The 27782-nt window shown below is 42.9% G+C and overlaps 2 protein-coding genes across 2 annotated transcripts; both read left to right on the forward strand.

The window, feature by feature from the left end:
• Window positions 1-654: 654 nt before the first annotated feature.
• LOC105914170 (wall-associated receptor kinase 5) lies at window positions 655-10660 on the forward strand. The gene is made up of 3 exons (XM_012845165.1): window positions 655-703; window positions 1172-2064; window positions 10319-10660. The coding sequence occupies exons 1-3, from the start codon at window positions 655-657 to the stop codon at window positions 10658-10660; spliced, it is 1284 nt and encodes a 427-aa protein (XP_012700619.1).
• An 11924-nt stretch (window positions 10661-22584) lies between these two features.
• On the forward strand, window positions 22585-26588 carry LOC101759605 (wall-associated receptor kinase 1). The gene is made up of 4 exons (XM_004966573.3): window positions 22585-22735; window positions 23615-24502; window positions 24631-24792; window positions 25129-26588. Exons 1-4 carry the CDS (start codon window positions 22666-22668, stop codon window positions 26307-26309), a joined length of 2301 nt encoding a protein of 766 aa, XP_004966630.2. The 5' UTR covers window positions 22585-22665; the 3' UTR covers window positions 26310-26588.
• Window positions 26589-27782: the final 1194 nt, after the last annotated feature.

Consider the following 27782-nt stretch of genomic DNA (forward strand, 5'->3'; position numbering starts at 1 on the left):
CGACGCTCCTCCACCAGCCTTGGCCGCACCTCCTCCACCTCCGCCGTGCGTAGTTGCATCGGCCGCAGCTCGTGCTAGCCCCCCACCGTTCGAGCCACACCGGACCTGCACCCATTGGCCGCCATTGCTGCCGCCTAGGCACGCCGGCCTCAGCCCTCGCGGGCCCAACCGTGCTGGCTCCGCGCCCACCAGATTTCAGCCCCGTGCAGCTACGCTTTCATCGCCGAGGCAGATTGGTTCAAATTCGATCCTTTGTATGTCACCACAACAAAAATTGCAGACCTCTCTATGGGCTTCTGAGCTCAACGCCCGGGGTTCCTTTGGTTCTGGATTGGGTTATTGGTAATGAAACTTGCATCCAAGCCACAAAAGGTTCATCCAAGCCACAGCGTATGCATAAACGTCACAAATATGGTGCTGGGTATCGCTGCAGTTGCTCTCAAGGTTACGAGGGCAATCCTTACCTAGACGGGGGCTGCCAAGGTCAGCATGATGCATCTCCATCTCCAAAATCATTAATCGCTTGTTTTCTCTTACTTTGCTCTGATCCGCTCTGTCGTATTATATAATGTTGATTCTACTCACGTATTCCTTCGGCCGACATAAATGAATGTGATATCCCATCACATTGCAACGGTTACATGCACCAACACCATGGGAAGCTACAAATGCACGAACCAGCAGCACCAGCATCAAGCCATAGGTACATTTTAGCATCGCGATTTTCTTTTTGGGTGGAGAGGGAAGTTATTCAACAACACCCTGTCCACAAAAATATTAACTGCTATGTTTGCTCTAATTAAACAGATCATATTAGCATGAGTGCAACCATACTACAAAATATTTTATCACTGCTTTATATACACCAACCTAATTAGATTTATATATCATATAATGAGATACTCCATCCGTTCCAAATTGTAGACCGTTTTGACTTTTTAGGTACATAATTTTTGCTATGCATCTAGAAATTATGTGTCTAGAAAAACCAAAACGACCTAAATGATGGAGTATATAAAAAATAATTATATGTATGTATGATACACAGCTGGTTTCTCCATGATAAATCATCGTGTCCCACCCCGATAAAATGTGATCAATGATAACAAAGCTAGCTATATATTTTTATTCAAACGTTTTATTGAATTTTCCTTCCTTTTTGGTTATTCAGAAAGTATCATAACAAATTATACGCTTTCAGGTTTAAGCATCATTATAGGAGTTGGTAGCGCAGCAGGCTTTATACTTTTGGTTGTCATTATTGTCTTTATCACTCAAAGGTTTAAGCAGATGAGGGCAATGAAGCTAAAACAAAGAAACTTTGAGCAAAATCGTGGACAACTGTTACAACAGTTGATATCCCAAAGGACAGACATTGCGGAAAGGATGATCATAACATTGGATGAGCTTGCAAAGGCAACAAATAACTTTGACCCAGCCCGTGAGCTTGGTGGTGGAGGGCATGGTACTGTCTGCAAAGGGATTTTGTCGGACCTACATGTCGTAGCTATCAAGAAGTCAAATATAACAGTCCAAAAAGAAATAGATGAGTTCATAAATGAGGTCGCCATCCTCTCACAAATAAACCATAGGAATGTGGTAAAACTGTTTGGATGTTGCCTAGAAACTGAGGTGCCATTGTTGGTTTACGAGTTTATTTCCAATGGAACCCTTTATCACCATCTTCATATTTCAAGATCACTAGCATGGAACAACAGGTTAAGAATCGCAACTGAAACTGCTAATGCAATTGCCTATCTTCACTCATCAGTTTCAATCCCAATCATCCATAGAGATATCAAATCCAGTAACGTGCTCCTTGATGATACGTTGACATCAAAGGTGTCGGACTTTGGAGCTTCAAGGTACATTCCACTTGATAGAAGAGGGTTAACCACAGTTGTTCAGGGGATTATAGGATACTTGGATCCTATGTACTTTTACACAGGCCGCCTTACAGATAAAAGTGATGTTTATAGCTTTGGTGTTCTTCTTGTGGAATTGCTCGCTATAAAGAAACCATCATATTTGTCCTCTAACGGTGATGGTCTTATTGCCCATTTTGTTAACTGAAGGACCGGGATGGGCGACCAGAGGGGAGGTGAATGGGAGGCTTTAAAAATTCTCTCCGAGAACAAGGCTTATATCCCGATTGCCACCTCAAACACACCTCGCGTCGATTCGTCGAGATGACGCAAGTCAACTCGTGACAAGCTCATCTTAGAAATGATTAGAGACGCTCAAAGCGTAGCGGAAGCAAAGCAAGGTGACATGCTGAAAAGCTTGCACACGAGTTTAAGCACAACCACTAGTAAGCACGCTCGAATTGATTTCTTGACAGATTGATAAAGCACTTAAGTAAACAGATCTAACTGCATACAAGCTAAATGGTTAAACAAGTGCTCATGTACTCAGTTCACTCGACATGCAAAGAAAAGCTAATTAGCATGTAAAGATTAAACAATTCAACCAACAACTGTATCACTATAGTATGAAAGTGACAGTTCACAAGAATTAAATACTCATTGATCTGGTTCTGTGAATCAAACTCGAGAGGGACTTGGCAAGTACAGACCTGAACTGAAAAACTACTGTCCTTGCTCACCTGCAAAGAAAATGCAAGCTGCTGCTGAACGCTGGACTGCTGCTGTTGAAGGGCAGAACCAGCAACATGGCTGGGCAGTCCGTGCTGGCTTGGCCTGCTGCGCGCTGGCTCCGGCCTGCTATCCAGGCCGGCCTGGTCACAGCCTCCCGCCTGGGCCAGCTGCTGCTGAGTCAGCCGCTGGGCCGGCCTGGCTGCAGTCCAGCGGGAAACTTCCCCGCGTTGGGCCGCTGACTGCCGAGCTGGGCCTCTGGCTGCCAGGTCTCGCGTGACGAGCAGCACGCACGCGTCCGCTGGCTCTCCGCGCGTGCGCAAGCTGCCGCAGCACGTGCTACTGCCCGACGCTCTTCGGTACCTTCGCCTGCGCGCGAACAGGAACAGAGAGAAGAACGAGGCAAAGAACACACCCAACTTCAACTGAAAAGTCCTCTATCAAAACACCACGGATAAAAACAAAACTTAAGCCACAGAAGCACATGGCTAATAGATCCAAGAAAAAGATATTGAAAAGTTCAAGTATTCGTCACGGATTTTGGAGAAAACCGAACGCACAACAAAGACACGGTTTAGTGAAAATTTCAAATTCACGCCGAATCCGTGAGTGATTTGATGGGGGATCATACCAAAGTTGCTCATAAGGATCCTAGCAACAAAACCCACCAACAAATTTTACTGGATTTGAAGCCAAACGCGAAGAACGAAACATCCTACAAAAATGCTTCCGAAAAATCTGAAAAAGATAAAACTCAGATCTTGAGATGGAGAAGCAATTGAGCACGAAATTGATTCTTGGATTACTCCACCATGTTCGGTTACAAGCCACTCTTACCAACAAAGCTAAGATGGCAAAAAGATCAAATCAAAGATCCCTCATCTCTCTCCCTCTCTCTCCCCTAAAGACTCACAAAACCAAATGAGAAGCCACCACCAAAAAGCCCAAGAGATGTCTGCTCCAACAGCCCTCCCAAAAATATATAGTCATCCGAAAAATGACCAGAATGCTCTTATATGAAGCACACAACTCAAATACCCCACAGGGGTAAAATCGTCCAACTTTTTTCTCGTACATCGGATGGACTCGGCGCCTTCACGAAATCGCTTCGCCTCGACGCAAGCTTCGCAATGGCGCCATGCATCCTCCAACTCGACGCTGTCCAGCCACACCGGACTCGTCCCTCCGGGTTTGAGGCCAAACCGGTCAAACCCACTTGCACACCCTTTAGGCGTGACTCCTCCCCGATTTTGAGGCCAAACCGGCAAACCCTCTTGCACACCGCGCACGACGTGACTCACCGATGTTGACGTGTGTCCGGCCTTCGCCAAGCCTTCGACGCATCCAAATCTTTCGCTCCCGACTCCCGGTCCGCCACTACTAGAAATATGACCTCTTGTCCCTAGCGTTTGTACCGGTCACATTTGGAACCGGTACTAATGCTAGCATTAGTACCGGTTCCAATGGATACTACCTGGAGCGCGCCTCGAGAACCCCTTTAGTACTGGTTGGGGCAACAACCGGTACTAAATGGTGCACATTAGTATCGGTTGGTGCCCCCAACCAGTACTAATGCTCCACCCACCCTCTAGTACCGGTTGGTGGCAACAACCGGTACTACAGGGGTACCCTCTAGTACCGGTTGCTGCCCCAACCCGGTACTAGTATGGCACCCCCCTCTAGTACCGGTTGTTGCCCCTAACCGGTACTAATTTCCATTCTATAAATACCCTTCTTCCTCCTCCAGACCAAGCCAGATCTTCCAGCTCAAGCTTCACCCTATTCATGGCGAAATAGGGGGAGGTTTTGCCAGATTTGTGATAATTTTTTGGGGATTTCAGTCATTTAAGTGTTCTAAAGGTTAGAAACTTCATCCTCCCTTGATACATGGTTAGTATACTAAGTTTTATGCTTTAGATCTAGAGTAATTTGTGATTTTTAGAATAAGGTATAATGGGGAAAATTTTCTTTCATATGAATGTGTTATTTAGGGGATTTCACTCATTCAAGTGTTTAAAGGTTAGAAACTTCATCTTCCCTTGATACATGGTTAGTATACTAAGTTTTATGCTTTAGAGCTAAAGTAATTTGTGATTTTTAGAATAAGATATAATGGGAAAAAATTTCATTTATATGAATGTGTTATTTAGAGCTCATATTTGTGATTCATACTAGTCAAACAAATTGATATGAGGTTAGAGGAATAATTTCATAGTTTATTACTTTTCAAATATGAGGTAAGTAAATTATAGCTAATGTGAGCGAGATAAATTGTGGTACATAGAGATAATTATGTTATCAAATTGTAAGAAATAATGTTAATTTCTTGCTAATTCAAGAATTTTTCTATATTCTCTAGATAATTAGCCACAGCTCGAGCTTCACCCTATCCATAGCGCCATAAGGGAGGTGCTGCTGGATTTGTGACAATTTCTTGGAGATTTCACTCATTCAAGTGTTCTAAATGTTAGAAACTTCATCCTCCCTTGATACAAGTCGGGGGCTGTGAAATGGCAAAGGATGGAAGATGACCTAATTGCCAGGGGAATAGTACCATATACTCTCGAATGGCCTGAGAGAGCAAAGAATTGATTTTATGCTCATGGTGGCAGGCTCAATCCCGAAGATGGATCAATTATGTTTGGCAATGAAATAAGAGAAGCGGCTACGAGAGTTGATGACTTAGTAAAGAAAACGACCGATAAGAATGGTAGCGGATCGGGTTCGGTGCGGATATCTGCGGGTTTCGGGTTCTTGGGTTTCGGTTCCTAGTTTTCACTCACAGTTTTTCAGGTTCGGATACCCGAAATACTTCGGATTTGGGGCGGATTCTTAAATCCACCCGTGGAGCTCCATCGGGGCCCGAAACATTGAGCCCACTAAAAGCCCACCTAGCAAACCCTAGGTATATAATACCCTCCGTCCCGCACCCAGGGCCCCCCGGCCCCCCGTACCCTGCGTCCCCGCCGCCTCGCGACCGTGAGGCCGCGACTCCCGATCTCTCGCACGGAGACAGGGGCAACGATGGCTGGGCAGCGTCGGGGGCCTAGCGTGGGCAACCTCCAGTGGGGCGGATGGGTGGCAGACGACGCTTGTCGCGGGCGGCCTTTGCGCGGGGCCGGTGCAGAGCGATAGTGGGCGCGGGCCCAAAAAGATGGCGGGGAGCAGGGCGGCGAGTGCGTGCGGGCACGAGCAAGATACGGAGACGACGAGGGCGGGTTCTGGTGAGGTTGCCATGTTGAGGCGGACGGGGGCGAAGCAGAGCGGTCGAGCCAGCACGTTAAGGCGAGACAGAGCGAACGGGCTGGCGATTGGCCATAGCCGCCACGGGCAAGGTGGAGTGCGCCGGGGCTACTAGCACAGGGCCACAAGAGCAAGTTGTGGAGGGACATGGCCGACACCGTAGCTGAGCTCCAGCGTGGTGCTCTCTGCGCGTGGTGGGCGGAGCTTGGCCACGGAGCTGCCGGCGTGCAGCGAAGCCGAGCAGGGTGGGGGCCAGCATGGTGGGGAGCGAGCCGGTGAGCCGTGGAGCCGGAGCTGGCCGGCAAGTGCGGCGGCGAAGGAATTGAGATATGTGGACCTCACATTATATTTAAGAATTTTTGTAAAAGCAGGATCAGGGTGGGCGACAGTGGGTTTCGGTTAATCCGTTGGGTTTCGGGTATCCGCGGGTTTTGGTTTCAGGGAGGGATTTTCATTCGAATCGGTGTTCGGGGCGGATTCGGGTTTTATGTTCGGGTTTTGATTTTGGGTGCCCAGACACTCCACCCGATCCGAACCCACCCCATTTCCATGCCTAAAGGCCGATGGATCCTTCGTGCCTGATCGAGAGAGGGACGAGCTGACAATGGCACTTGGAAATCCCGAACACCCTGGAAGATGCCGAGGCAAAGGACTCATTCTGTGGAAGTTTGCCTTTCGTGAACACGTTGAATCATATAGAAGTCAGCAAAGAAGCAAGGCAGACCAAGCACGACAGCTGCGAGAGCTGCAAGAACAAGTAGCAGCATCAGAGGTAAGAATGGAGGAAATAATAGACCGGCGTGTGGCCCTAGCTCTGAGCAAACAAGCCAGTGAACAAGCTGCTACTGCAGCATCAGGGCCACATGTCGACGTAAGCCCGACTCAGCATCGAAGTAGTGTCGCTTCCACAGAAGCCCCAGCTGGAGGATCCACTGAGATACTTAAGGAATGCCACCTTGTGGATGACATCACAAGGAGAGCTCCTTATGAGCTCGTTACTCCCGTGAAAAATAAGCTCATAGTGGTGGCTTATGGTGTGGCTGAGCAACCGATGCAAGGCCAAACACTACATGGCGTGGAGATTCAAGCTCACTATGCCAAAGTTGGGGTGGACCAAGTGGTCGACAGTTGGGATGACCTGGAACTGGAGATCCCTAGAGGTGACATGGAAAAGAATCTAGGAGAAGCTATCCATGGTTGGATTCAATGGTCCAAGCGCTACATAAGGATTACGTAGCCGAATCCCCCGATCTTGGGATCATCTCCTCAAGGCTCTAGGGCAAGATCACCTACGCCATCTGCTAGGGCACCCTCTCCACTACCAGACAGGTGTCCTAGCATGAGTCCAGTACTAGAAAGGGATCCAAGCATGAGTCCACCTCCTCCTCCTATGAAGAAGCATTCAGTACCTCCTTCACCTCCTAAGAAGAAGGAGAAGAAGTAGAAGGAGAAGCAACCAGCTAAGAAATTACCATATGATATGACAGATGAGGAATGCAAGGCTGCAGCGGATGCTGAGTACAAAGCATGGAAAGAGGCTCGAAAAGAAGCATGGAGGAAGAAACAGAATCCGGAGCCACCACTTGATAAGCGTAAACTTCGGTCTTTCATCAGAAGAATGGAGGTGGAGCAAAGGAAAGAGCCAGAGAAACCTCTGCTAACTGAAAAGGCAGATAACAAAGCATGCAGCTAAGAAGAGGAAGCAAAGTGGGAAATCTATTCCTCAACTTGGACAGCAATCCAACCAATCGGTTGCCCCGTTTGTGGTGCTTTCTGAGTTTGACAAGAACCTGCTGGAATTCGCTAGAGATACAAGTCTGACAGCAGCACAACTTTGAGGGGAGGATAACATCCCAATGCACCTTGTGCCTGTCAAATGGAAATATGAGTATGGTAAACTGCTCGTGTGGCCCAAGTTGGTGAAACATCTCCCAATGAAGATGTACAAGCTGCACGAATGGTACATGGAGGCTACAACACATGGTTTGATCGCGATGGAAGTTCAGGTTGGTGATCAACATTACTTCCGTGGGGATGACATCATAAATGTGGATCTGGAGGAACTATATATGCTATTCAATCAAGACGCACTAGAAAAGTCACTGATCAATTGCTGGGTCATGTAAGTCTTAACTCCTATTCAATTTTGTATCATGCAGGATGGAGATTCAAACTTGTCGTAGGAACGGATACCATGACGTAGGCTTCATGAGCAGCGAAATTATACACCAGGCAAATCTAAGGGATAGACCAAATCGGACCTTGAAGAATATATTTAAGTTTCTCGACAAGCATTACTACAAGAAGTACATATTACTACTGTGGAACTTCGAGTGAGCGTTTTTCCCATCTCTTTTTTTTCGAACTTGCAGTTAAACATAATACTAACTAGCTTCAATTTTTAGATGTACAACTTCCATTGGATACTCCTTGTTATTGTGCCCGATATGAGCATGTTGTATGTCTTTGACTCTTTGAGAAAACCAAAAGAAAAATACGCTGGCATCATGGACGCTGTGAACAAATGTTGGGCTCGATTTTGTCGAACTCACACAGGTGAATTCAAGGAGCAAGTTGTTTGGAAGACAGATTTCCCGGTATGTGTTGAATTTTCACATCTCGTGACACTTTTTTTAACACAACAAATATTTCATAACTTTTTTTCCATATATATAGTGTTCGAGACAGCCGGAGGGTACTAATTTATGCGGATACTACGTTTGTGACTGCATCCATACCTTTATGGGTCCGAACCGTATCACCAACCACCAATTAACTGTACGTATACAAAATTCTCAACAATAAATTAGTTCATGTGTATATTCTTCAAAAATCAATTCATTTGCTTGTACTTAAAAAACCAAATCATGTGTATATACTGAGAAAAATTAGATTAAGTATTTCAATTCATATGCTTATACTTCGAAAACCATTTCATGTGAATATACTTAGAAAAATTAGATTACGTATTTCAATTCATATGCTTATACTTCGAAAACCATTTCATGTGTATATACTTAGAAAAATTAGATTAACTAATTCAATTCATATGCTTATACTTCAAAAAACAATTCATGTGTATATACTTAGAAAAATTAGATTAAGTATTTCAATTTATTTTCTTATACTTCAAAAACCAATCCAAGTGTATATACTTAGAAAAATTAGATTAAGTATTTCAATTCATATGCTTATACTTCAAAAACCAATCTATGTGTATATACTTAGAAAAAATAGATTAAGTATTTCAATTCATTTGCTTGTACCTCAAAAACCAATCCATGTGTATATACTTAGAAAAATTAGATTAAATATTTTAATTTATTTTCTTATATTTCAAAAAGTTTCAATTGTTCAAAAAATTTAGATTAAGTATTTCTAATTCATTTGCCAATGACATAGATAATGCCCAGGAAGGAAAAACTCCTCGAGACCCAAGTTTTCAGGGGAATACAAGAACAACTATGTGGATTTCTTCTGGAAGAGGTCACAAATCCTGCGGGGGAGTTTCATAATGACGGATCTAATCTAGTGCACCCTCCGGAGTCGGGTTCAGAATAGTAAATACGATATGTGTATGCACAATATGTCTATATATATCTGTATGCATAATATATGTGTATACATATACATATATATATATAATAGTATCTCAAATGTTATATTAAAGATAAATAGAACTTTACATATATTAGCATATTAGAACCGGTATACGCAAAGGAAACAAATACAAAATACGAATATGGAAATAAAGAAACAGAAAATAAGAAAAGAAAGGAAAAATAAAAATTAGTACCGGTTGGGAATAGCAACCGGTACTAACAAGGGCACCCCCACGCGGTGTGGGAGGCCCTTTAGTACCGGTTGGTATCCCCAGTTGGTATCCCCAACCGGTACTAAAGGACTCCCATCTAGTACCGGATTGCCAGTACCGGTTGTACAACCGGTACTAGAGGAGGGTTGGGGACCGATACTAAAGGCGATTTTTCCAGTAGTGCGCCTACTCGACTGGCCTCCGTCCCATTTGACTCGACCGACGCCATCTCCATCATCATCCCTGTACTCTTGCTCTTCTGTGCACCATGACGCCATCTCCATCATCATCCCTGTACTCTTGCTCTTCTGTGCACCATGTGGATCGCCCATGACTCCACTCGGACTCCTCGGGTCCCTCGATCCAAGCCTACTCGTATCCACCCTTCGCAGCCCTAGTACATCGGCATGAACCTTTCGCTTCACCTTCACCTCATGCCGTCGACTACCATGTTGCATCCTACACCTGCACATCACAATCCAAGAGACACAACACACAAGATATGTTTTACACAAACACCACAACACAACGCACACAACACAACACCTCCGGTTAGCCGTTAGCATAATGATGCACATATGAAATATAGACTCAACCGGTAAAGTCTCAAATCATCCAATCAATCACTCATCATAAATAGATCAAGACACATCTTAACTTGCATTAGTCTCGCATTAACTTACATGATGATGGCAACCTGGACCAAATACTAGATCCTCAAGTTATGGATGAGGGAGGCAAAGAAGTCGAAGAAGTGATTAAACTTGCAGTGTCATGCGTACGATTAAGGGCTGAGGACCGGCCAACCATGAGACAAGTGGACCTTACACTAGAAGGCCTTTTGTCATCTGAGAATCATGAGGAGAATAATACATTGGCAGAGGGATTTGAGGATATTGGTAATATGCAGATGGATTTTCCGTCGATTGATGAGGGGCAAAGCACGGGGGAGTCTAGTAAATGGCACAGTTTGGGACAGGATCCCTTGATGTTTTCTGGTTCTCGGTAGACAATTTCGTGGCATGCCTACTGTTTTGATATGTTCAATATTTTTTACTCGTCTAAACCAAATAGGAGCTTTATCTACAATTTTAGGAATTCTTTTTACAAGAATGTGAGATGTATTACTTTGGGAATCTTCCAAAAAGTCACAAATACTTATGGCTGTGGGGTGCTATTATGCATGCACATGATCAATAGAGTTGAGAGAGTTTTTGTTGTACTTTATAAGTATAGTACTTATAAATCTTGTTATTGCCTACTTCCCCCATCCTAAATTTGATATGCACCTAGATGTATACTATACCTAGACACATAGCAAAAGTTATGCATTTATAAAAGTCAAAACGAATAGTATTTTGGAGCGGAGGGAGTATTAGAACCTATTTATTTGAGCTGCAGCTTTTGAGCTTTTCTGAAAAGCTACTGCTGGCTTTTTGGTTTTGAAAAGCCACCTCTAGCTCTTAGAAGATGTGTTTAACTTCCTGAGCTTAGAAAGTTACGAAAAGCTAATAAAACTGAGTTTTTCAGCTTTCCATACAAGCTCAATTTTTCTAGGCTTCCAGCTTCCGAAAAGCTGCACAGGAAGTTCGTTGTTTGTCTGCCCTTCTGACTTTTTACGTCGAGAAGCTGTCAGAAAGCTCAAACAAACATGCCCTCAGGAGCTACGAAGCTGAAAATAGCTGCATGTAGGGAACAAAACAGGAACAGCACTACGGCAGGACTAAGGGGCAATGGATGCAAATCGAGTCGATCCTTCGCCGTTACCTTTGGAGCAGTGCTTTGGCAAGGGCGAGCCTCTGGTCGAGTAAGGCGCGAGTCCACCCAAAATTAATGATGTATCTTCTGAAGTTTTGATGGTGGAATTCATCCTTGCTAAGACGATGGCTAAAGGAAAAGGAAGTGTTGCAGTCTCGCAGAGCGTGTGAATTGCAAAACGTTGGACTGAATGGCTGGATCAGTAGCTAAAAACTGCCGCATTTGCCACCTCTCGCTTTTGCTGAGCGAAAAGATCTTTTCTCCTGCCGACCAATCGAAGTGGATGATAGTCGGGCCGGGTGGGTGCAAAATCTGGGCCGCATTGGGCCGTGGGCGGGTGGGATCCTTCTTCTTGCTTGTGTCACATGCACGGGCTCAACGTCCCGCTGCTACGCTGCGGAAATCCTATCATCTTCCGGAAGAAAATATTTAAGTTATCTTTCACTGTTTGAAATTTGAGCAAACTTCAACCAACAGACGGGATCAGAGTTGAGGGAGAGGGCACCGTGAGCATGCATGGCTTTGAGGTGGATGTGGACACGTGTCAGCATTTGGTTTGCTCCTTTTGTATGGGTGGGATGGATAGATTTTTAGGATTTAAAACTTTGATCTTATTTTTCTCTCAAACTGTAAATGTGTTTTGAATTCCGTTTAAACTATTGTGTTTCTAAGAATTAATGTACACAATGAGATCCAATATGACTATGTTTTATTGTATTTTTAAAAATCAACATTTTAAATGAACTATCATTTTTTAACTAAAAAAAGTTGGTGAATGCTAAAAAATGTTGAGCCAAAAAATATTGGTGAATGCAAAAAAAGTTGGTACATGTAAAAAATGTTGAGCAAAAATGTTGGTGAATGTAAAAAAATTAGAGAAAAATGTTGGTTAACGTCAAGAAATGTTGGTGATAACTTTTTTAAAAATGTTGATAAACGCCAACAAATATTGATAAATATTAAAAATATTAAAGAAAAATATTGTATATGAGTTTAATATGGACTTTAAAGCTAAGATACATTGGTTATCTCCGGTAGGTATATAGGTACCTGCGTGTCCTGTTGATTCAACGCATTGCCTCCTGATTGCTTCTTGAATTGGATGCAAGTCGTTGGTGGAAGATTCCTTCAGTAAGCTCTCCCGAAGACTGACTTTTACGACTAGGAATGGAGTTTTGGCAAAAAAACGGAATAGATGCACTATTGCAAGCGCAGCTAACTTTCCTTGATTGACTGACAGCAATTAACCACGTGGGAATAAGCGTGTGTGCAGTCACCACGTCGCGACCATGTATCGTCTCGAAGAAGAGAATACAACGAAACTCACGTCATAGCGTTGGAAACTAGATCAAAGACGACCCAGTAGATTTTGCAGCCTTCACCCTTGGTTTTATTCTTTGAGCGAACAGTCGTCTTAGCTTCATCCTTTCCCGATCAAGGTACGTATATATAATACTCCCTCCGTTCCAAATTATTTGTTATTTTAATTTTTTATTCATAGATATTATTATACATTTAGATATAGTGTATGTCTAGGTGCATAATAATATCTATGAATTTAGAAAAATCAAAATAACTTACAATTTTGTACGGAGGGAGTAATAAGGTGCATAATAAGCTACAAACTCCTGTACTACGTCCTCCTCCCGGTTCGAAACTCGCGTCGTCCAAGATCTATAGTAAATCTTGCAGTCTTCATCCTTTGTTTCTCTTTGAGCGAACAGTCTTCACCCTTTCCTGATCGAGCTGTAAGTTACATCAGCTGCATACTCGTGTACGTCGTCGTCAGAGCTTGTGATGGCTATATATGGACCACGTGAAAGAAAGGCAAAGTACAAAACATCTGTCAAACTCTGAAGCTAGCACGATCCACTAACGCAAGGGTAAAAAGGAAATACCAGAGGCTGGCAAAACGGAGTGCAAATGGAAGTTTGATTTGATGGAAGCTGCTAACTAAACTGTAGCAGCTACTAATGCACATGGTCACAAGGAAATGGACTAGTCACGTACTACTTCATGTGCAGCTAAATTTTCTAGCCGTAACCTGGATTGAAATCAACCACACGGTTTGTGCAGTCATATCACATCTCGCAGTCGAAGCATTATGCCCCCTTTTTCCCAACTTTAGCACTATGCAAAAAGAAGATTCTCCATCACATCAAACTTGCGGTACATGCATGGAGTACTTAAATGTAGACGAAATCAAAAACTAATTGCACAGTTTTGTTGTACTTTGCTAGACGAATCTTTTGAGCCTAATTAGTCAATGTTTGGACAATAATTCACAAATACAAACGAAATGCTACAGTTGCGCATTTATGGCAAAATGCAAATTTTGCCACTCCTAATTTGGGAACTAAACAAGGCCTTGTATACAAAAGAAACTCTGTGTCCTGGGGTTTACACCAAACCAAGAAAGAAGACCTAGTAAATTTTGCAGTCTTCACCCTTTGTTTTATTTTGGAGCGCGAAGAGTCTTCACCCTACCCCGATCGAGCTATAAGTTACATCAGCTACACATGCACACTCGTGCAGGTGTAAGCCGTCATGGTTCAGGATGACTATATATATGGGAGCATGTGAAAGAGAGGCAAAGTACAGCACAATCGTCAAACTCTGAAGCAGCATGATGCAATGCCACCCACAGTGACGGTCTGCTTCAGTCAGTCTTCCCTTTTCTAGATCCGGAGACAAGGAATTGTAGTCCAGTATACCGTGAAATTGTATTCTAGATCAGGCACTATATATGGAATTTCCAGTATACTGTGGTAGTCTAGTATACCGTGGAATTGTAAGAGAGGCAAAGTAAAAAACAACCGTCAAACTCTGAAGCAGCACGATGCAATGCCACCCATAGTGACGGTCTGCTTCACTCAATCTTCCCTTTTCCAGATTTAGAGACAAGGAATTGTAGTCCAGTATACCATGGAATTGTATTCCAGATCAGGCATTGTATTCCGATCGAGCTATAAGTTACATCAGCTACACGTACACACTCGTGCAGATGTAAGTCATCACGGTTCAGGATGACTATATATATCGGAGCACGTGTAAGAGAGGCAAAGTACAGAACAACCGTCAAACTCTAAAGTAGCACAATGCAATGCCACCCGCAGTGACAGTCTGCTTTAGTCAGTCTTCCCTTTTTCAGAATCCGGAGACATGGAATTGTAGTTCAGTATACCATGGAATTGTATTCTAGATCAGGCATTATATATGGAATTTGCAACATACCGTGGTAGTTCAGTATATTGTGGAATTGTAAGAGAGGCAAAGCATAGACAACCGTCAAACTCTGAAGCAGCACAATGCAATGCCAACCGCAGTGACAGTTTGCTTCACTCAATCTTTCCTTTTCCAGATTCAGAGACAAGGAATTGTAGTCCAGTATACCGTGGAATTGTATTCTAGATCAGACATTGTATTCCAATCAAGCTATAAGTTACATCATGATAGGAACCCGCTAGGGTTTGTTCCCGATCTTTCGATGAAAGAAGGTGGATAACTTGATTTGAGGATGGAGACAACATTCACAGTCCGACTACAACCATCCAACGATGTTGTGCCTTAGCAACCGATACACCACCTCCAATGGTCGTCGCGATCTTGTGGAGCACGATCAACCAAACCACTCAGGTAATTCCTACAAGCAATTGAGGAACAAGCAAGAACAAGTAGAACAAACAACTCAATTGCAAATATGGAGATGGAAACCAATTTGAAATCAAAAAGTTGGGGTTCTGAATCGATTAGAATGGATGGTCTAGTCAACACACGCGTCTACAAGGAAGTAGCAATGGCTAAACTTTCAACAAAACAAAACCCAATCTGTTTGTGGTGGCTCTAATCCTTATTAATACCTAGGAGAATGACCAAGAGGGGTGTTCAGGTCGTGCTCCAACCCTAGGACGTGTTCCTAATGGACCCAACTTGATACACGGCCCATCGGGCCAAAATAAGGCGACGCAACACCTTTGGACAGAAAACCTCTTGGTAGTAATTCGGTCATTGCGACCGCCTCAGAATATATATGGACTTGAGTCCAAATCCATATGAAAATATACTTCATAAGGATTCCAAGGAGTACTTGAACACCCAAAACGGAGTCCGAATGAGGTTATGGCGGCCGTTGCAAATTGGTGCAGAGCTACAGTCCGAATCCAGCCCCAAAATATATTGGATTGGATCTATTTCTTTCCTTGGGCCAAATGTGACGTGGTGGCCTGGTGGAGGATGTTGGGAATACTTGGACTTGGCTCTCAATCTACTTCTTTGGTCCTCCATGCCTTCCATGTGTGTTTAACACTATATTTGATCCACGTATGTATTTCTGAAATTGACAACGAACACACATCATGGTGCAACAGCAATTCATCAAATGTATCAAATACAATCATGGTAAAGAATTGTTTCACCTATGAATCAAAAGTTACTAATATGATTGTACCCGAGCTGGTGATGTCCTCATCATTATCCCCTTCTTGGCTGCAAGTCGTCCTCAACTTGCTCCAACGGCATTCAAAGGTGCTTGCTTTGATGTTGGAACATGGAGCGACAGCTATGCTGCACAGGCACAACCAGTAATATTCCCCTTCTTTGAGCTTACCCTATTACATATGGGAAAAACTATGAAAATTTTGCAAGATATTATTAGTGTTAGTGCAGACCCCTATTTGATCATGGTATTGTAGCCCAAAAGGATATTTCAGATTAGAGCAAATATAAGTTTTGTGCACCAAATATTCTCCTTTGCTAGCATATTTGTCAATTGCATGAAACGAACAATTATTAAAACATGGAAAACTAGAATCAAATTTAAGTTTCTCTTTTAGACAATTTAGATTGCACATAATATCAAATTCAATATAACCCAAAGTATTTAAAGAGGATAGCAAATTCAGTTCATCTTGTGCACAAGTAATAGGATGAAAAAGCTTATCTTCAGCATATTTGTATGGTTCCAAACTAAAATTATCACACTTATTCACTACTTGTGGCATAGGATTAAGAGAATCATCAGCACACAAGTTCTCTTTATGACAAGGAACAACAAGTAAATCATTTTATGACAAAGGAAAACCAGCAGTGGGTTCCACTATTTGTTGGTCTTCATTAGCATGGAGAGTGGACAAATTTTGGACATAATGAGTCACATCATTCTTGCAAGTATTCACAGATAATAGAATCTCCTTTTCAGCATTGAGAGCAAGATAAAACAATTGACCAATATGGCTATAAGAATTGCTAATTAACAAGGTTCGAATTTCAGAATTGAGCCCTCTCATGAACCTACTCATAACATCTTCCATGCATTCATCTAATCCACCAAACATGATACAAATTTTAAAATCATGGAAGTATTCTTTCACAGTCCTACTATCTTGCTTCAAGTTGTCTAATTTTGCAAGCAAATAATTAGCATAATATGCAGGAATGAATGCATCTCTAAAAAGAAATTTGAAGTCTCTCCAAGATTCTAGAACTTTGTTGTGTCTACAAATATGTTTCCATTCTAGCAAAGTAAATTCAGCCAAAACATTAGAGGCAATATAAATCTTTTGTTTCTCAGACAGGTCATGCTCATCAAATTCATTATCTACTTTTAGCTCCCAATCAATGTAAGCTTTAGGATCAAACTTACCATCATATAACGGCAAGTGTTGAATGATATCCTGAATATGAGGGTCTAGTTTCATCCGCTCAAAAATCTCCGTATCACCTACCATGGTTAGTAGGAAACAAGAAACACAAAAATAATATGTATCCTCCTATCAACTACTAGGATGTGTCGGATGTAATTCTCTGAAACTCAAATTGTTTCAAACAAGCCCTTACAAGTTCTTACCAAGCCAAATAGGAGGTGACAGCAACCAACAAGTCTACAACCGTGGAGCGAAGTGTATCGGTACCGCAGCAACAAAAACCTGTCAAGCTGTAGTTGAATATGTGGAGCTGTAGGTGGGCTTAAGCAAGAAAATATACTAGCACCACATTAGTCACAAAAGCAAGTTGAGTAATCGTTCAACAACAGTACTGTGCTGGTCCTAAGCTAAACCATGCTAGAGACGTGAGCCTAGGCACAAATGTAGTCACTAAAAAAGAGCAACTAGCATAGCACGAAGAACACAACAGATTCAGCCCCTTCTTTCTTCTCTTTCTCTTGTCTTTTTTTTCTTTTTTCCTTCTTTTTCTTTCTTTTGTTTTTTTGCAGAGGTCTAAATCTTTTATTTGGTACTATGACAACCCAAACAATAAGACTATTGAACACAACCTCTTCGAATTCAAATTTAACAACTCTTGTTAATACAGCAGATGCAGAAATCTCTAAGAAGATTGTGGAGCGCTCAGATCAAATTTTGTCGCAAGGTCAGATCCATTGGAAAGAAGACAAGTTCAAGTCTCCAGATTGTATTCAAACTCCAAATCGGACATCATATGGATCCATGGTGGCAAGAACACAGCAACGATGTATATGGTGATGGTGGATCTCGTGATGACCAAAACGTGATAGAACTCAAAACTCTAAAGGAATAAACACTAAGACCAGCAACTCGACACAACCGATGCAACCGAAAACTCAACAAGCCCTAACTACGCAACACTAGTAAAAGGCTAAAAGGGTCTTTAGGATTAAGGAAAACTAATCTACTAATTTTTTGTGGTCTTTTTCTAGACTATAGGAAATTAAAAATAGCAAAGAACTAGAAGTCTCTCACCGATAAACCTTGCTCTGATTACCAACTGATAGGAACAAGCTAGGGTTTGTTCCCAATCTTTCGATGAGAGAAGGTGGATAACTCGATTTGGGGATGGAGACGACGTTCACGGCCCGACTACAACCATCCAAGGATGCTGCACCTTAGCAACCGATACACCACCTCCAATGGTCGCCACGATCTTTTGGAGCACGATCAACCAAACCACTAGGGTAATTCCTGCAAGCAATCGATGAACAAGCAAGAACAAGTAGAACAAGCAACTCAATTGCAAATATGGAGATGGAAACCAATCTGAAACTAAAAAGTTGGGGTTCTGAATCGAGTAGAACGGATGGTCTAGTCGATACACGCGTCTACAAGGAAGTAGCAATGGCTAAACTTTCAACAAAACAAAACCCAATCTGTTTGTGGCAGCTCTAATCCTTATTAATACCTAGGAGAATGACTAGGAGGGGTGTTGGGGTCGTGCTCCAACCTTAGGACGTGTCCCTAATGGACCCAACTTGATACACGGCCCATCGTGCCAAAATAAGGCGACGCAACACCTTTGGACAAAAAATCTCTCAGTAGTAATTCGATCATTGAGGCTGCCTCAGAATAGATATGGACTTGAGTCCAGATCCATATGAAAATAGACTTCATAATGATTCTAAGGAGTACTTGAACGTCCAAAATAGAGTCCGGATGAGGTTATGGCGGCCGTTGCAAGTTGGCGCAGAGCTGCAGTCCGAATCCAGCCCCAAAACATGTTGGATTGGATCTATTTCTTTCCTTGGGCCAAAAGTGACGTGGTGGCCTGGTGGAGGATGTTGGGAATACTTGAACTTGGCTCTCAATCTACTTCTTTGGTCCTCCATACCTTCCATGTGTGTTTAACACTATTTTTGATCCACGTATGTATTTCTGAAATTGACAACGAACACACATCATGGTGCAACATCAATTCATCAAATGTATCAAATACAATCATGGTAAAGAATTGTTTCACCTGTGAATCAAAAGTTACTAATGTGGTTGTATCCGAGCAGGTGATGTCCTTATCACATCAGCTACACGTACACACTTGTGCAGATGTAAGTCGTCACGGTTCAGAATGAGTATATATATGGGAGCACGTGTAAGAGAGGCAAAGTACAGAACAACCATCAAACTCTAAAGCAGCACGATGCAATGCCACCCGCAGTGACAGTTTGCTTCAGTCAATCTTCCCTTTTTCAGAATCCGGAGACATGGAATTGTAGTCTAGTATACTGTGGAATTCTATTCTAGATGTGATGTGCGTGCAGTCATATCACATCTCGCAGTCGAAGCATTTTATACAAAAGAAACTCACATCCTGGGTTTACACCAAGCCAAGAAAGAAGACCCAGTAAATTTTGAAGTCTTCACCCTTTGTTTTTATTTTTGAGCATGAACAGTCTTCACTCTACCCAGATCTAGCTATAAGTTACATCAGCTACACGTACACACTCGTGTAGTTGTAAGTCGTCACGGTTCATGATGACTCTATATATGGGAGCACGTGTAAGAGAGGCAAAGTACAGAAGAACCGTCAAACTTTGAAGCTGCACGACGCAATGCCACCGCACAATGATAGTCTGCTTCAGTTAGTCATCCCTTTTCTAGATCCGGAGACATGGACTTGTAATCCAGTATACCGTGGAATTGTATTCCAGATAAGGCATTATATATGGAATTTGCAATATACCGTGGAATTGTAAGAGAGGCAAAGTACAGAACAACCATAAAACTCTGAAGCAGCACGATGCAATGCCACCCATAGTGACGGTCTACTTCAGTCAATCTTCCCTTTTCCAGATTCAGAGACATGGAATTGTAGTTCAGCATACTGTGGAATTGTATTCCGGATCAGGCATTGTATTCCAATCGAGCTATAAGTTACATCAGCTACACGTACAGACTCGTGCAGGTGTAAGTTGTCACGGTTCAAGATGACTATATATATGGGAGCATGGCAAAGTACAGAACAACCGTCAAACTCTGAAGCAGCACGATGCAATGCCACCCGCATTGACGGTCTGCTTCAGTCAATCTTTCCTTTTCTAGATCTAGAGACATAGAATTGTAGTCCAGTATACCGTGGAATTGTATTCCAGATCAGCCATTGTATTCTGATTGAGCTATAAGTTACATCAGCTACACGTGCACACTCGTGCAGGTGTAAGTGGTCACGGTTCAGGATGATTATATATATGGGAGGGTGACTATAAGTTACATCAACTACACATGCACACTTAGTGCATGAATGCATTCATCCTGATTTCTGAGGCTGAGGCTGGCGGATGCTAATAAGACCGACGGCAGATGACGTCTATGGTGTAACCGTGCTTCGTTTTGCTGCCTGGTCGTCCCGGCGACGATGACTCGGAGTCTCGGACAGTCGGACGCAGAAGCTTCCTGTTGTGCTGAACAGGACCGGCGTGCGGGCGTTGGTCAGACGTGCTCATGCTGAAGAAGATCATGCGCATGCTTCTGGTATTTAGCTAGTGTGTCCTCTTGCGAATTGCGATAGCTCCAATGCTTTGGGAGCATACGAGCTCCATACGTCGTATGAAAAAGGATGGACGTACGTAGGGTTGTATGGGGCAAAGCTAGTTACGAAATAACCAAAACGTCATTTTTACGGGTCCTTTTCCCCTGCTGGAGCAGACGGGTCTTTGTTTTACTGGAGCTAGTACATATACTACTATATCGTGGTGTGCAATCGTCGTTACTTTTTAACCATGCATTATTCTTCGTCGTCAGCCGCTCCAATTTTCTCAAAAGATAGTTTGTTTACTTGTAAAATAATGGTCTCTCTCTCCCACTTGTGGCCTGTCCAAAACTCCAAATACGATCGTCGTTGGTACAGTCTACAGTAGTGGAATCTTCTTGTTTGAAATCTCAACCTTTCGTGTTCAAAGTTTGAAGCATTTTTTGCCGCTGTCTGTCGAAAAATAATTAAGTCGACGTCTCTGGACATTTGATCTGAGAGACTCTCTCTTCTCCATCTTATTATTTTATAGTATTTCTAAACTGATACCCCTTTTGATAGTGACGAATGAAAAAGAAGACTCTGTGATGCACTGAACTGTGTCAAAAACATCCCAATGGTACGGTGACTCCATCCTCCGTCTACGTATGATGACCGCATGTATGATTTTTTTTTTGAAAAGACACATGTATGGGTTGTGATTTGTGTGCATAGACGTAGAGAAAGTATGGGTATAATATTAACAGCGATACAAATGGAAGGTACAGGAAAATTAAGCTATAGTTATTTTTAGATCCAGGTAAAATATATTTGCAGGGACGGATGTAAGATAGAAATAGCGTGTTTGCATGAGAGATCTCGAGCTTCACCTAAATATAAGACATAGGTGGAGCTTTTCTTTCTTATTCCCTAATCAGACTTATTCCCTAATCAGATTTCTATTACAAAGTGAAGTGCTTGTCTTGTATATATAGATCCAGTATGAGCTCACATGTATATGGACTAGACGAAAGTTCTCCGCTAATTCCATATATCTCCCGGTCTAAATCGGGCCAGACTTGTATGGAGAATCGTACTTTTTACAACAATAAAATAAAAAAATAGTAAGGGAAAGGATTATATTATATTACCGGAACTATCAACAAAACTCAAATTGATTCTTAAAGTACCAAGACTGCCATTTTAGTCCTTCAACTTTCTCACGCGGCTCAATTTTATCCTTTGTCTTAGGTGTCGCGCCGCGCCATGTTAGCATGCCTCGTCGGCAAGCTACAAGCATGTCCATGCAGAACTTATTATCATCTACAAGGAACCTCCTTCCACTATGAAAAGTTGCGTGATCCTAGAGATGGCCCTTAAGCTCTAGGATTGATATTTTACCCAAGTGTCCATTGTAATACTGGACCTGTCACTCATCAAGAACAGAAATCCCCATTGAAACGAAATGTAATAGTTAATGCCTCAACATCTAACATATTATTGCCGCACTATAGATCAAATATATGACAGTTGAGCTGACGACAACGTGGCGTAAGATGGAGGACAATATTGAACCGTCTGATAAAAAGTTCGAGGACTGAAATGACCGTTTGATAGTTTAGGGACGAAATTGAGCTTTCATCGATAGTTCAAGGGCGAAAACGACTATTCCACCCTAGCTTATCATATGGCTCACATCTGTGTATGAATACGCCAGTCCGGTCACGTCAGCAACCATTTCGTAGACAGGAGGCCAGGCCACACCTGCCAGCAGCTAATAATAATATACACCACGTCCCTCTTGCGAATTGCGATGAGAAAAGAAGTGTAGCCCCCGACGTCTGTCCGGTGACTCTCGTAGTCGTCGCATAAGATGATAGGAACATATGATGCCTCGAAGTTGAAGTCAAGTCTCCTCTGGGCCTCTGCGCCTTTATATAAACGGGCAGAAAGGCCGATTCGCCTTACGGCGAAGTGGCGAACAACGGCTAGACTAGAACCAAAGACTCAGTAGCTTTTCCTAGCTAGGAGCTCTCTGTCTACTCAAACATAGGTGGTCGGTGGATGCCGTCAGCAAAAATACGCAGCTGCAGAAAACTTAACGCATACAACATGGCGTCACCGCTATGTGCAGGTAAGAGTTTCTTGCTACTCCCTCCACCTCCAGTCAAGAACAAGTGCACGAGTTGAATTAATTGTTTTGTTTGTTAATTAATCTAACTACCACAAGCGTGAATTTCTCTAATTGCGTCTAGGATTAAATCCATTGTTCCCTAGGACTTGAATCTAGGCTTCTACGTGTGTAAATGAGAAAATAATAATTTACCATCTGAGAAACGAAATCACAAACTTGTGTGGTTTTGTTGCCGTCCCAAATTATAAGTCATTTAGTTTTTTTAATTAATAGATATTTTATGCACCTAGATATATATTATTTTTACATGCATATTAGTAAATGGTATGAACTTGGAAAATTCAAAACAACCTATGATTTGGGACGGAGGGAGTAGAAGCTATGGTAGAGTGTAGAGATATAGAAGGAGATGGGAAACACTGCACACCTAATGAGAGGTCGTGACTTTCATATATATAGACATGTGCAACTCGTGTTACAAGAACACAATAACCCTAAATAAGAGGCAACGGGTGTACATGCTCTAAGGGAGATTATTTGTCGTCTATCCTTCTTCTAGTATACCTACTGGGATGCATATACCCTTAATTATTTGTGAAAAGTAGACAAGAATTATGTATAGGTCGACCTTGAGGCTGTGAAAGTCAAGTACTTTCATCGCACGAAGATGAGTAGTGGATTCACTACAGAAAACAATTTGTGATATTAGTTTTTGATGATTTGTTAGAAAAACAAAATGTAATGATCATGCTCACAGATTGTACACTAGTAACACGTAAATCTTTGTTGTGGATGCAAGTAAAATGGGACTGAGTAGCAGAAAACAAAAATGAAACCAACCCAGAGTCATTCTGATACAAACCTGGCATATCCTTACAGGTAAGAAGAATTTGATGCTAATTACGGCGACCATGCTGATACTGCACCACAGTGCGGCAACGACTGATGCTTCTGGAGAAAGCAGCCAAGCGAAGGACAGCTGCCAAGACAAGTGTGGCAACGTCAGCATCCCCTACCCATTCGGCATAGGGAAAGGCTGCTCCTTGGAAGGCTTCGAAGTCGTCTGCCCCCCAGATAATGTCCCTATATTATTATTAAACACTTCCAATTCCAGCACACCTTTATTGGGAATCAATCTGACCCTCGGCGAGGCTCGCGTTCAGAATAGCATAGCACAGTACTGCAACTTCACAAATAACACCGACGTCTTCAAAACTTCTATCTTTGTTGCTGGCCCTTCCTTCACGGTTTCCGGAGCCAAGAACAAGTTCACAGCAATCGGCTGTGCTACCGTTGCATCAATCTTTAGCAGTCCCGAGTCCTCTCTCACCAGCGCATGTGGATCTTTCTGCTACCGGGAGAACAGCATTGATAATGGCACGGAGTGCTTTGGCAGGGGTTGTTGTCAGTCTCCCATACCAGAAAGGCTGCACCAATTCTACCCCTCATTCTACACTGTATCCAACGACACTGGAGTTCAAAGTTTCAGCCCGTGCAGCTACGCATTCATTGCCGAGGAGGACTCGTTTCAATTTCATCCTTCCTATGCGAAATCGCAGGACTTTGAAATGAATTATGGATACCCCATGGTTCTCAATTGGGTTGTTGGTCAAGATTCATGTGCGGAAGCCAGGAAGAAGGATAATGGATTAACATATGCCTGCAAATCCACGAACAGCACATGCATCGACATGCCTGGCCGAGGGTATCTCTGCAACTGCTCTGAAGGTTACCATGGAAATCCCTACCTGGTCGGAGGGTGCAAAGGTCAGCATGTTTCCACATACATACATACACACCCGTCTCTATCTTTGCAGTTTGCACCTCTGCAATTTTGGAATTATGAATTTCCGTTGCTTTGTATTATTGATCTCCCTATCCCATTTGAATGACAGACATTGATGAGTGCATAGCATTACCACAACCTTGCAAAGGTGGTCAGTGTAGTAACACGATCGGAAACTACACATGTACGTGCCCCCGAGGAACTCACAGCAACGATCCAAAGAGCATACCTTGCACTAGAACCGACAATGGCCCCAACACGAAGGTCATAGGTATATCTAAGTCATAATCAAAGAAGAGAATTTTTTAATAGTATTCCATATAAATACAATGCATGCTTGCACTGTTTCTGCATTGTCATCACTCCCAACTGCATGCTTCTTCTCCATGGGCTAATAATTATTTACCTTGACCTCCCTTTCATTTGTGAAATATTCTAACACAATACTCAGTTGGAAATGTATTTATGTATTTACTTTTGCCTAGCTGTGATATACTTAGTAATTACTCTATACACATTTTACGTCCATATTCGTAAGGTTTTTCACTTTGCATCATACCTCCATATATATATGTATTTAAGTTTCATTAATCCCTCCTTTTTCCAGGTGTCTCCATCGGCCTCATATGCCTTGTCGTTTGTACCTTCACTGTGCTGAACGCATGTCAGAAAAGGAAGCTGGCAAAAGAGAAGGAAAAGTTCTTCAAACAGAATGGTGGTCAGATATTATACCAACAAATCCTCTCTAAAAAAGTAGATACAGTGATACTATTCAGCATAGATGACCTCAAGAAGGCGACAGACAATTTCGACAAGAGTAGGGAACTGGGCATAGGGGGGAATGGCACCGTGTACAAGGGCATTTTAAAAAAGGATAACAGGGTAGTCGCTGTGAAGCGCTCGAGGTTTAGCAATGTGGAAAAAGCTGAAGAGTTCGTGCAGGAGATTGTTATACTTTCACAGATCAACCACAGGAACGTGGTCAGATTATTAGGTTGTTGCTTAGAAGTGGAAGTGCCTATATTGGTGTATGAATACATCCCGAATGGCACTCTCTTTCAGTTTATCCATGGCAACCATGGCAGCAGGCCACCTGTTTCGTTGGAAGCCCGTCTCAAAATTGCCCAAGAATCTGCTGAAGCATTGTCTTATCTTCACCTCTCCACAAACAGCCCCATAGTCCATGGAGACGTGAAGTCTCTAAACATTCTCCTAGACGAAAACTACATGGCGAAAGTCACCGACTTCGGAGCATCAAGGATTCTCCCCAAGGACGCAGTTCAGCTCATGACAATGGTGCAAGGTACTCTTGGTTACCTAGACCCTGAGTACTTGCAGGAGCGTAAACTGACAGAGAAAAGCGATGTTTATAGCTTCGGAGTTGTGCTTCTAGAGTTGATTACAAGGAAGATGGCAATATCATTCGAGGGCCCTGAGGAAGAAAAAAGTGTTGCATCATCCTTCCTGCGAGCATTGAAAGAGAACAGAGTTGAAGGTATGTTAGACAGTAGCATAATGGGCGTGGGAATGGAGGAGCTCTTCGAAGAAGTTGTTAAACTAGCAAGCATGTGCTTGAGTTCCAAAGGGGAGGACAGGCCTTCCATGACCCAAGTGGCCGACAAGCTGAAAGCTATTCGAAGTACATGGAGAGAGGTGTTGCTCCTACAGCACCAAGAAACTGAACATCTAGCTGAGGGGTTGGCAGCTGCGTCTTCGAGTTTTGGCCTGCCGCCAAGCATGCACTGGACGGCGGGAATGATGGGGTTAGATATTGAAGCACCACGCTAGACCACATCGGTAAGCATGGTATAGGGACATCGGATCATAGGCCTCGAGTTTAGCTTCCAGCACATGGATCATTGTACTACAAAATAATTTCCGCGTAGTCGTGCTGCCAAAAAATTTCTCATTTCATCACGCTGAGTCTTGCGTTGGCATGTAATCACGTTATTGTACCGCAATTACTTTCTCTGTATTGTTGTTTACACATGTTTGTGTATTATTCCTGATTAAAGTGAGGGCTTCAAAAGTGCTCGTTAATTTTCTTTGCACCAGAAATGCTCTGATTATGATTTCGCGGTCGATATGAATATGATAAACTTAAGTGTAGGAACGCTAAAGTTTTCAGAAGCGAGGATGAGTCCAATCACCACCTCTCTCCCGACGATGCCGCGATGATCTTCTTCTTTGGTCCCATAGATGCAGTAATCCCCTTGACAGAGGGAAGCTCACAGAGTGGAGTAACTTTTTCCCTGTAGTAGCTGTGTAATTCCTTTTGCTTCTTTTTCCTCTCCCCTTTTTCTCTAGACTCCTTGGAGATAAATGCCATCTCTATGCTTGTAATTAAACGCCTGTAAAATAATTTTTACCCATATCAATAAAGTTCAGGCAACCCAAGGGTTGCCGTAGATTTCCTAAAAGAAAGAAACTTAAAGTGGAGGGAGGAAAGTACCCAAAAAAATAAAGAACGCCTAATGCCCGTGGTCGCGGATGCACAAGGCGCCATCAGCGCTACTAGGGATGGGGTGCGCTGGTTTTCAGCTTTTCTACGCCATGTCTTGGAAGAATATAATCGACTCTGTGCGCCATTATTTCCTGGTAATCTGCTGAGTCCACTTCGTAGTTTATAACAAATCTTGGAGATGAATAGTAATTTGGAACGGCGAGCATTATATATACAGAGAAACAAAGCGCAATAGAAGCAGACAGGGAGAGGTGGGAGGCATTTGCAGACGACGCAACTGCACCTGAGAAGGAAAATCTTCCATCGGCACCTTAGCTTAGTGCATGAATGCATTCATCCTGATTTCTGAGGCTGAGGCTGGCGGATGCTAATAAGACCGACGGCAGATGACGTCTATGGTGTAACCGTGCTTCGTTGCTGCCTGGTCGTCCCGGCGACGATGACTCGGAGTCTCGGACAGTTGGACGCAGAAGCTTCCTGTTGTGCTGAACAGGACCGGCGTGCGGGCGTTGGTCAGACGTGCTCATGCTGAAGAAGATGATGCGCATGCTTCTGGTATTTAGCTAGTGTGTCCTCTTAGCTTTGCTTTGGGAGCATACGAGCTGCATACGTCGTATGAAGAAAGATGGACGTACGTAGGGTTGTATGGGGCAAAGCTAGTTACGAAATAACCAAAACGTCATTTTTACGGGTCCTTTTCCCCAGCTGGAGCAGACGGGTCTTTGTTTTACTGGAGCTAGTACATATACTACTATATCGTGGTGTGCAATCGTCGTTACTATTTAACCATGCATTAT

The sequence above is a fragment of the Setaria italica genome, chromosome IV, assembly GCF_000263155.2.
Source record: "Setaria italica strain Yugu1 chromosome IV, Setaria_italica_v2.0, whole genome shotgun sequence".
Lineage (NCBI taxonomy): Eukaryota > Viridiplantae > Streptophyta > Magnoliopsida > Poales > Poaceae > Setaria > Setaria italica.

Coding starts and splice junctions, on each gene's coding strand:
- LOC105914170 (XM_012845165.1), top strand. CDS start 655: ATGGGAAGCTACAAATGCACGAACCAGCAGCACCAGCATCAAGCCATA. Junction 704..1,171: donor GCACCAGCATCAAGCCATAG/GTACATTTTAGC, acceptor TTGGTTATTCAG/AAAGTATCATAACAAATTAT. Junction 2,065..10,318: donor ATGGTCTTATTGCCCATTTT/GTTAACTGAAGG, acceptor AACTTGCATTAG/TCTCGCATTAACTTACATGA.
- LOC101759605 (XM_004966573.3), top strand. CDS start 22,666: ATGCCGTCAGCAAAAATACGCAGCTGCAGAAAACTTAACGCATACAAC. Junction 22,736..23,614: donor GGCGTCACCGCTATGTGCAG/GTAAGAGTTTCT, acceptor ATATCCTTACAG/GTAAGAAGAATTTGATGCTA. Junction 24,793..25,128: donor CCCCAACACGAAGGTCATAG/GTATATCTAAGT, acceptor TCCTTTTTCCAG/GTGTCTCCATCGGCCTCATA.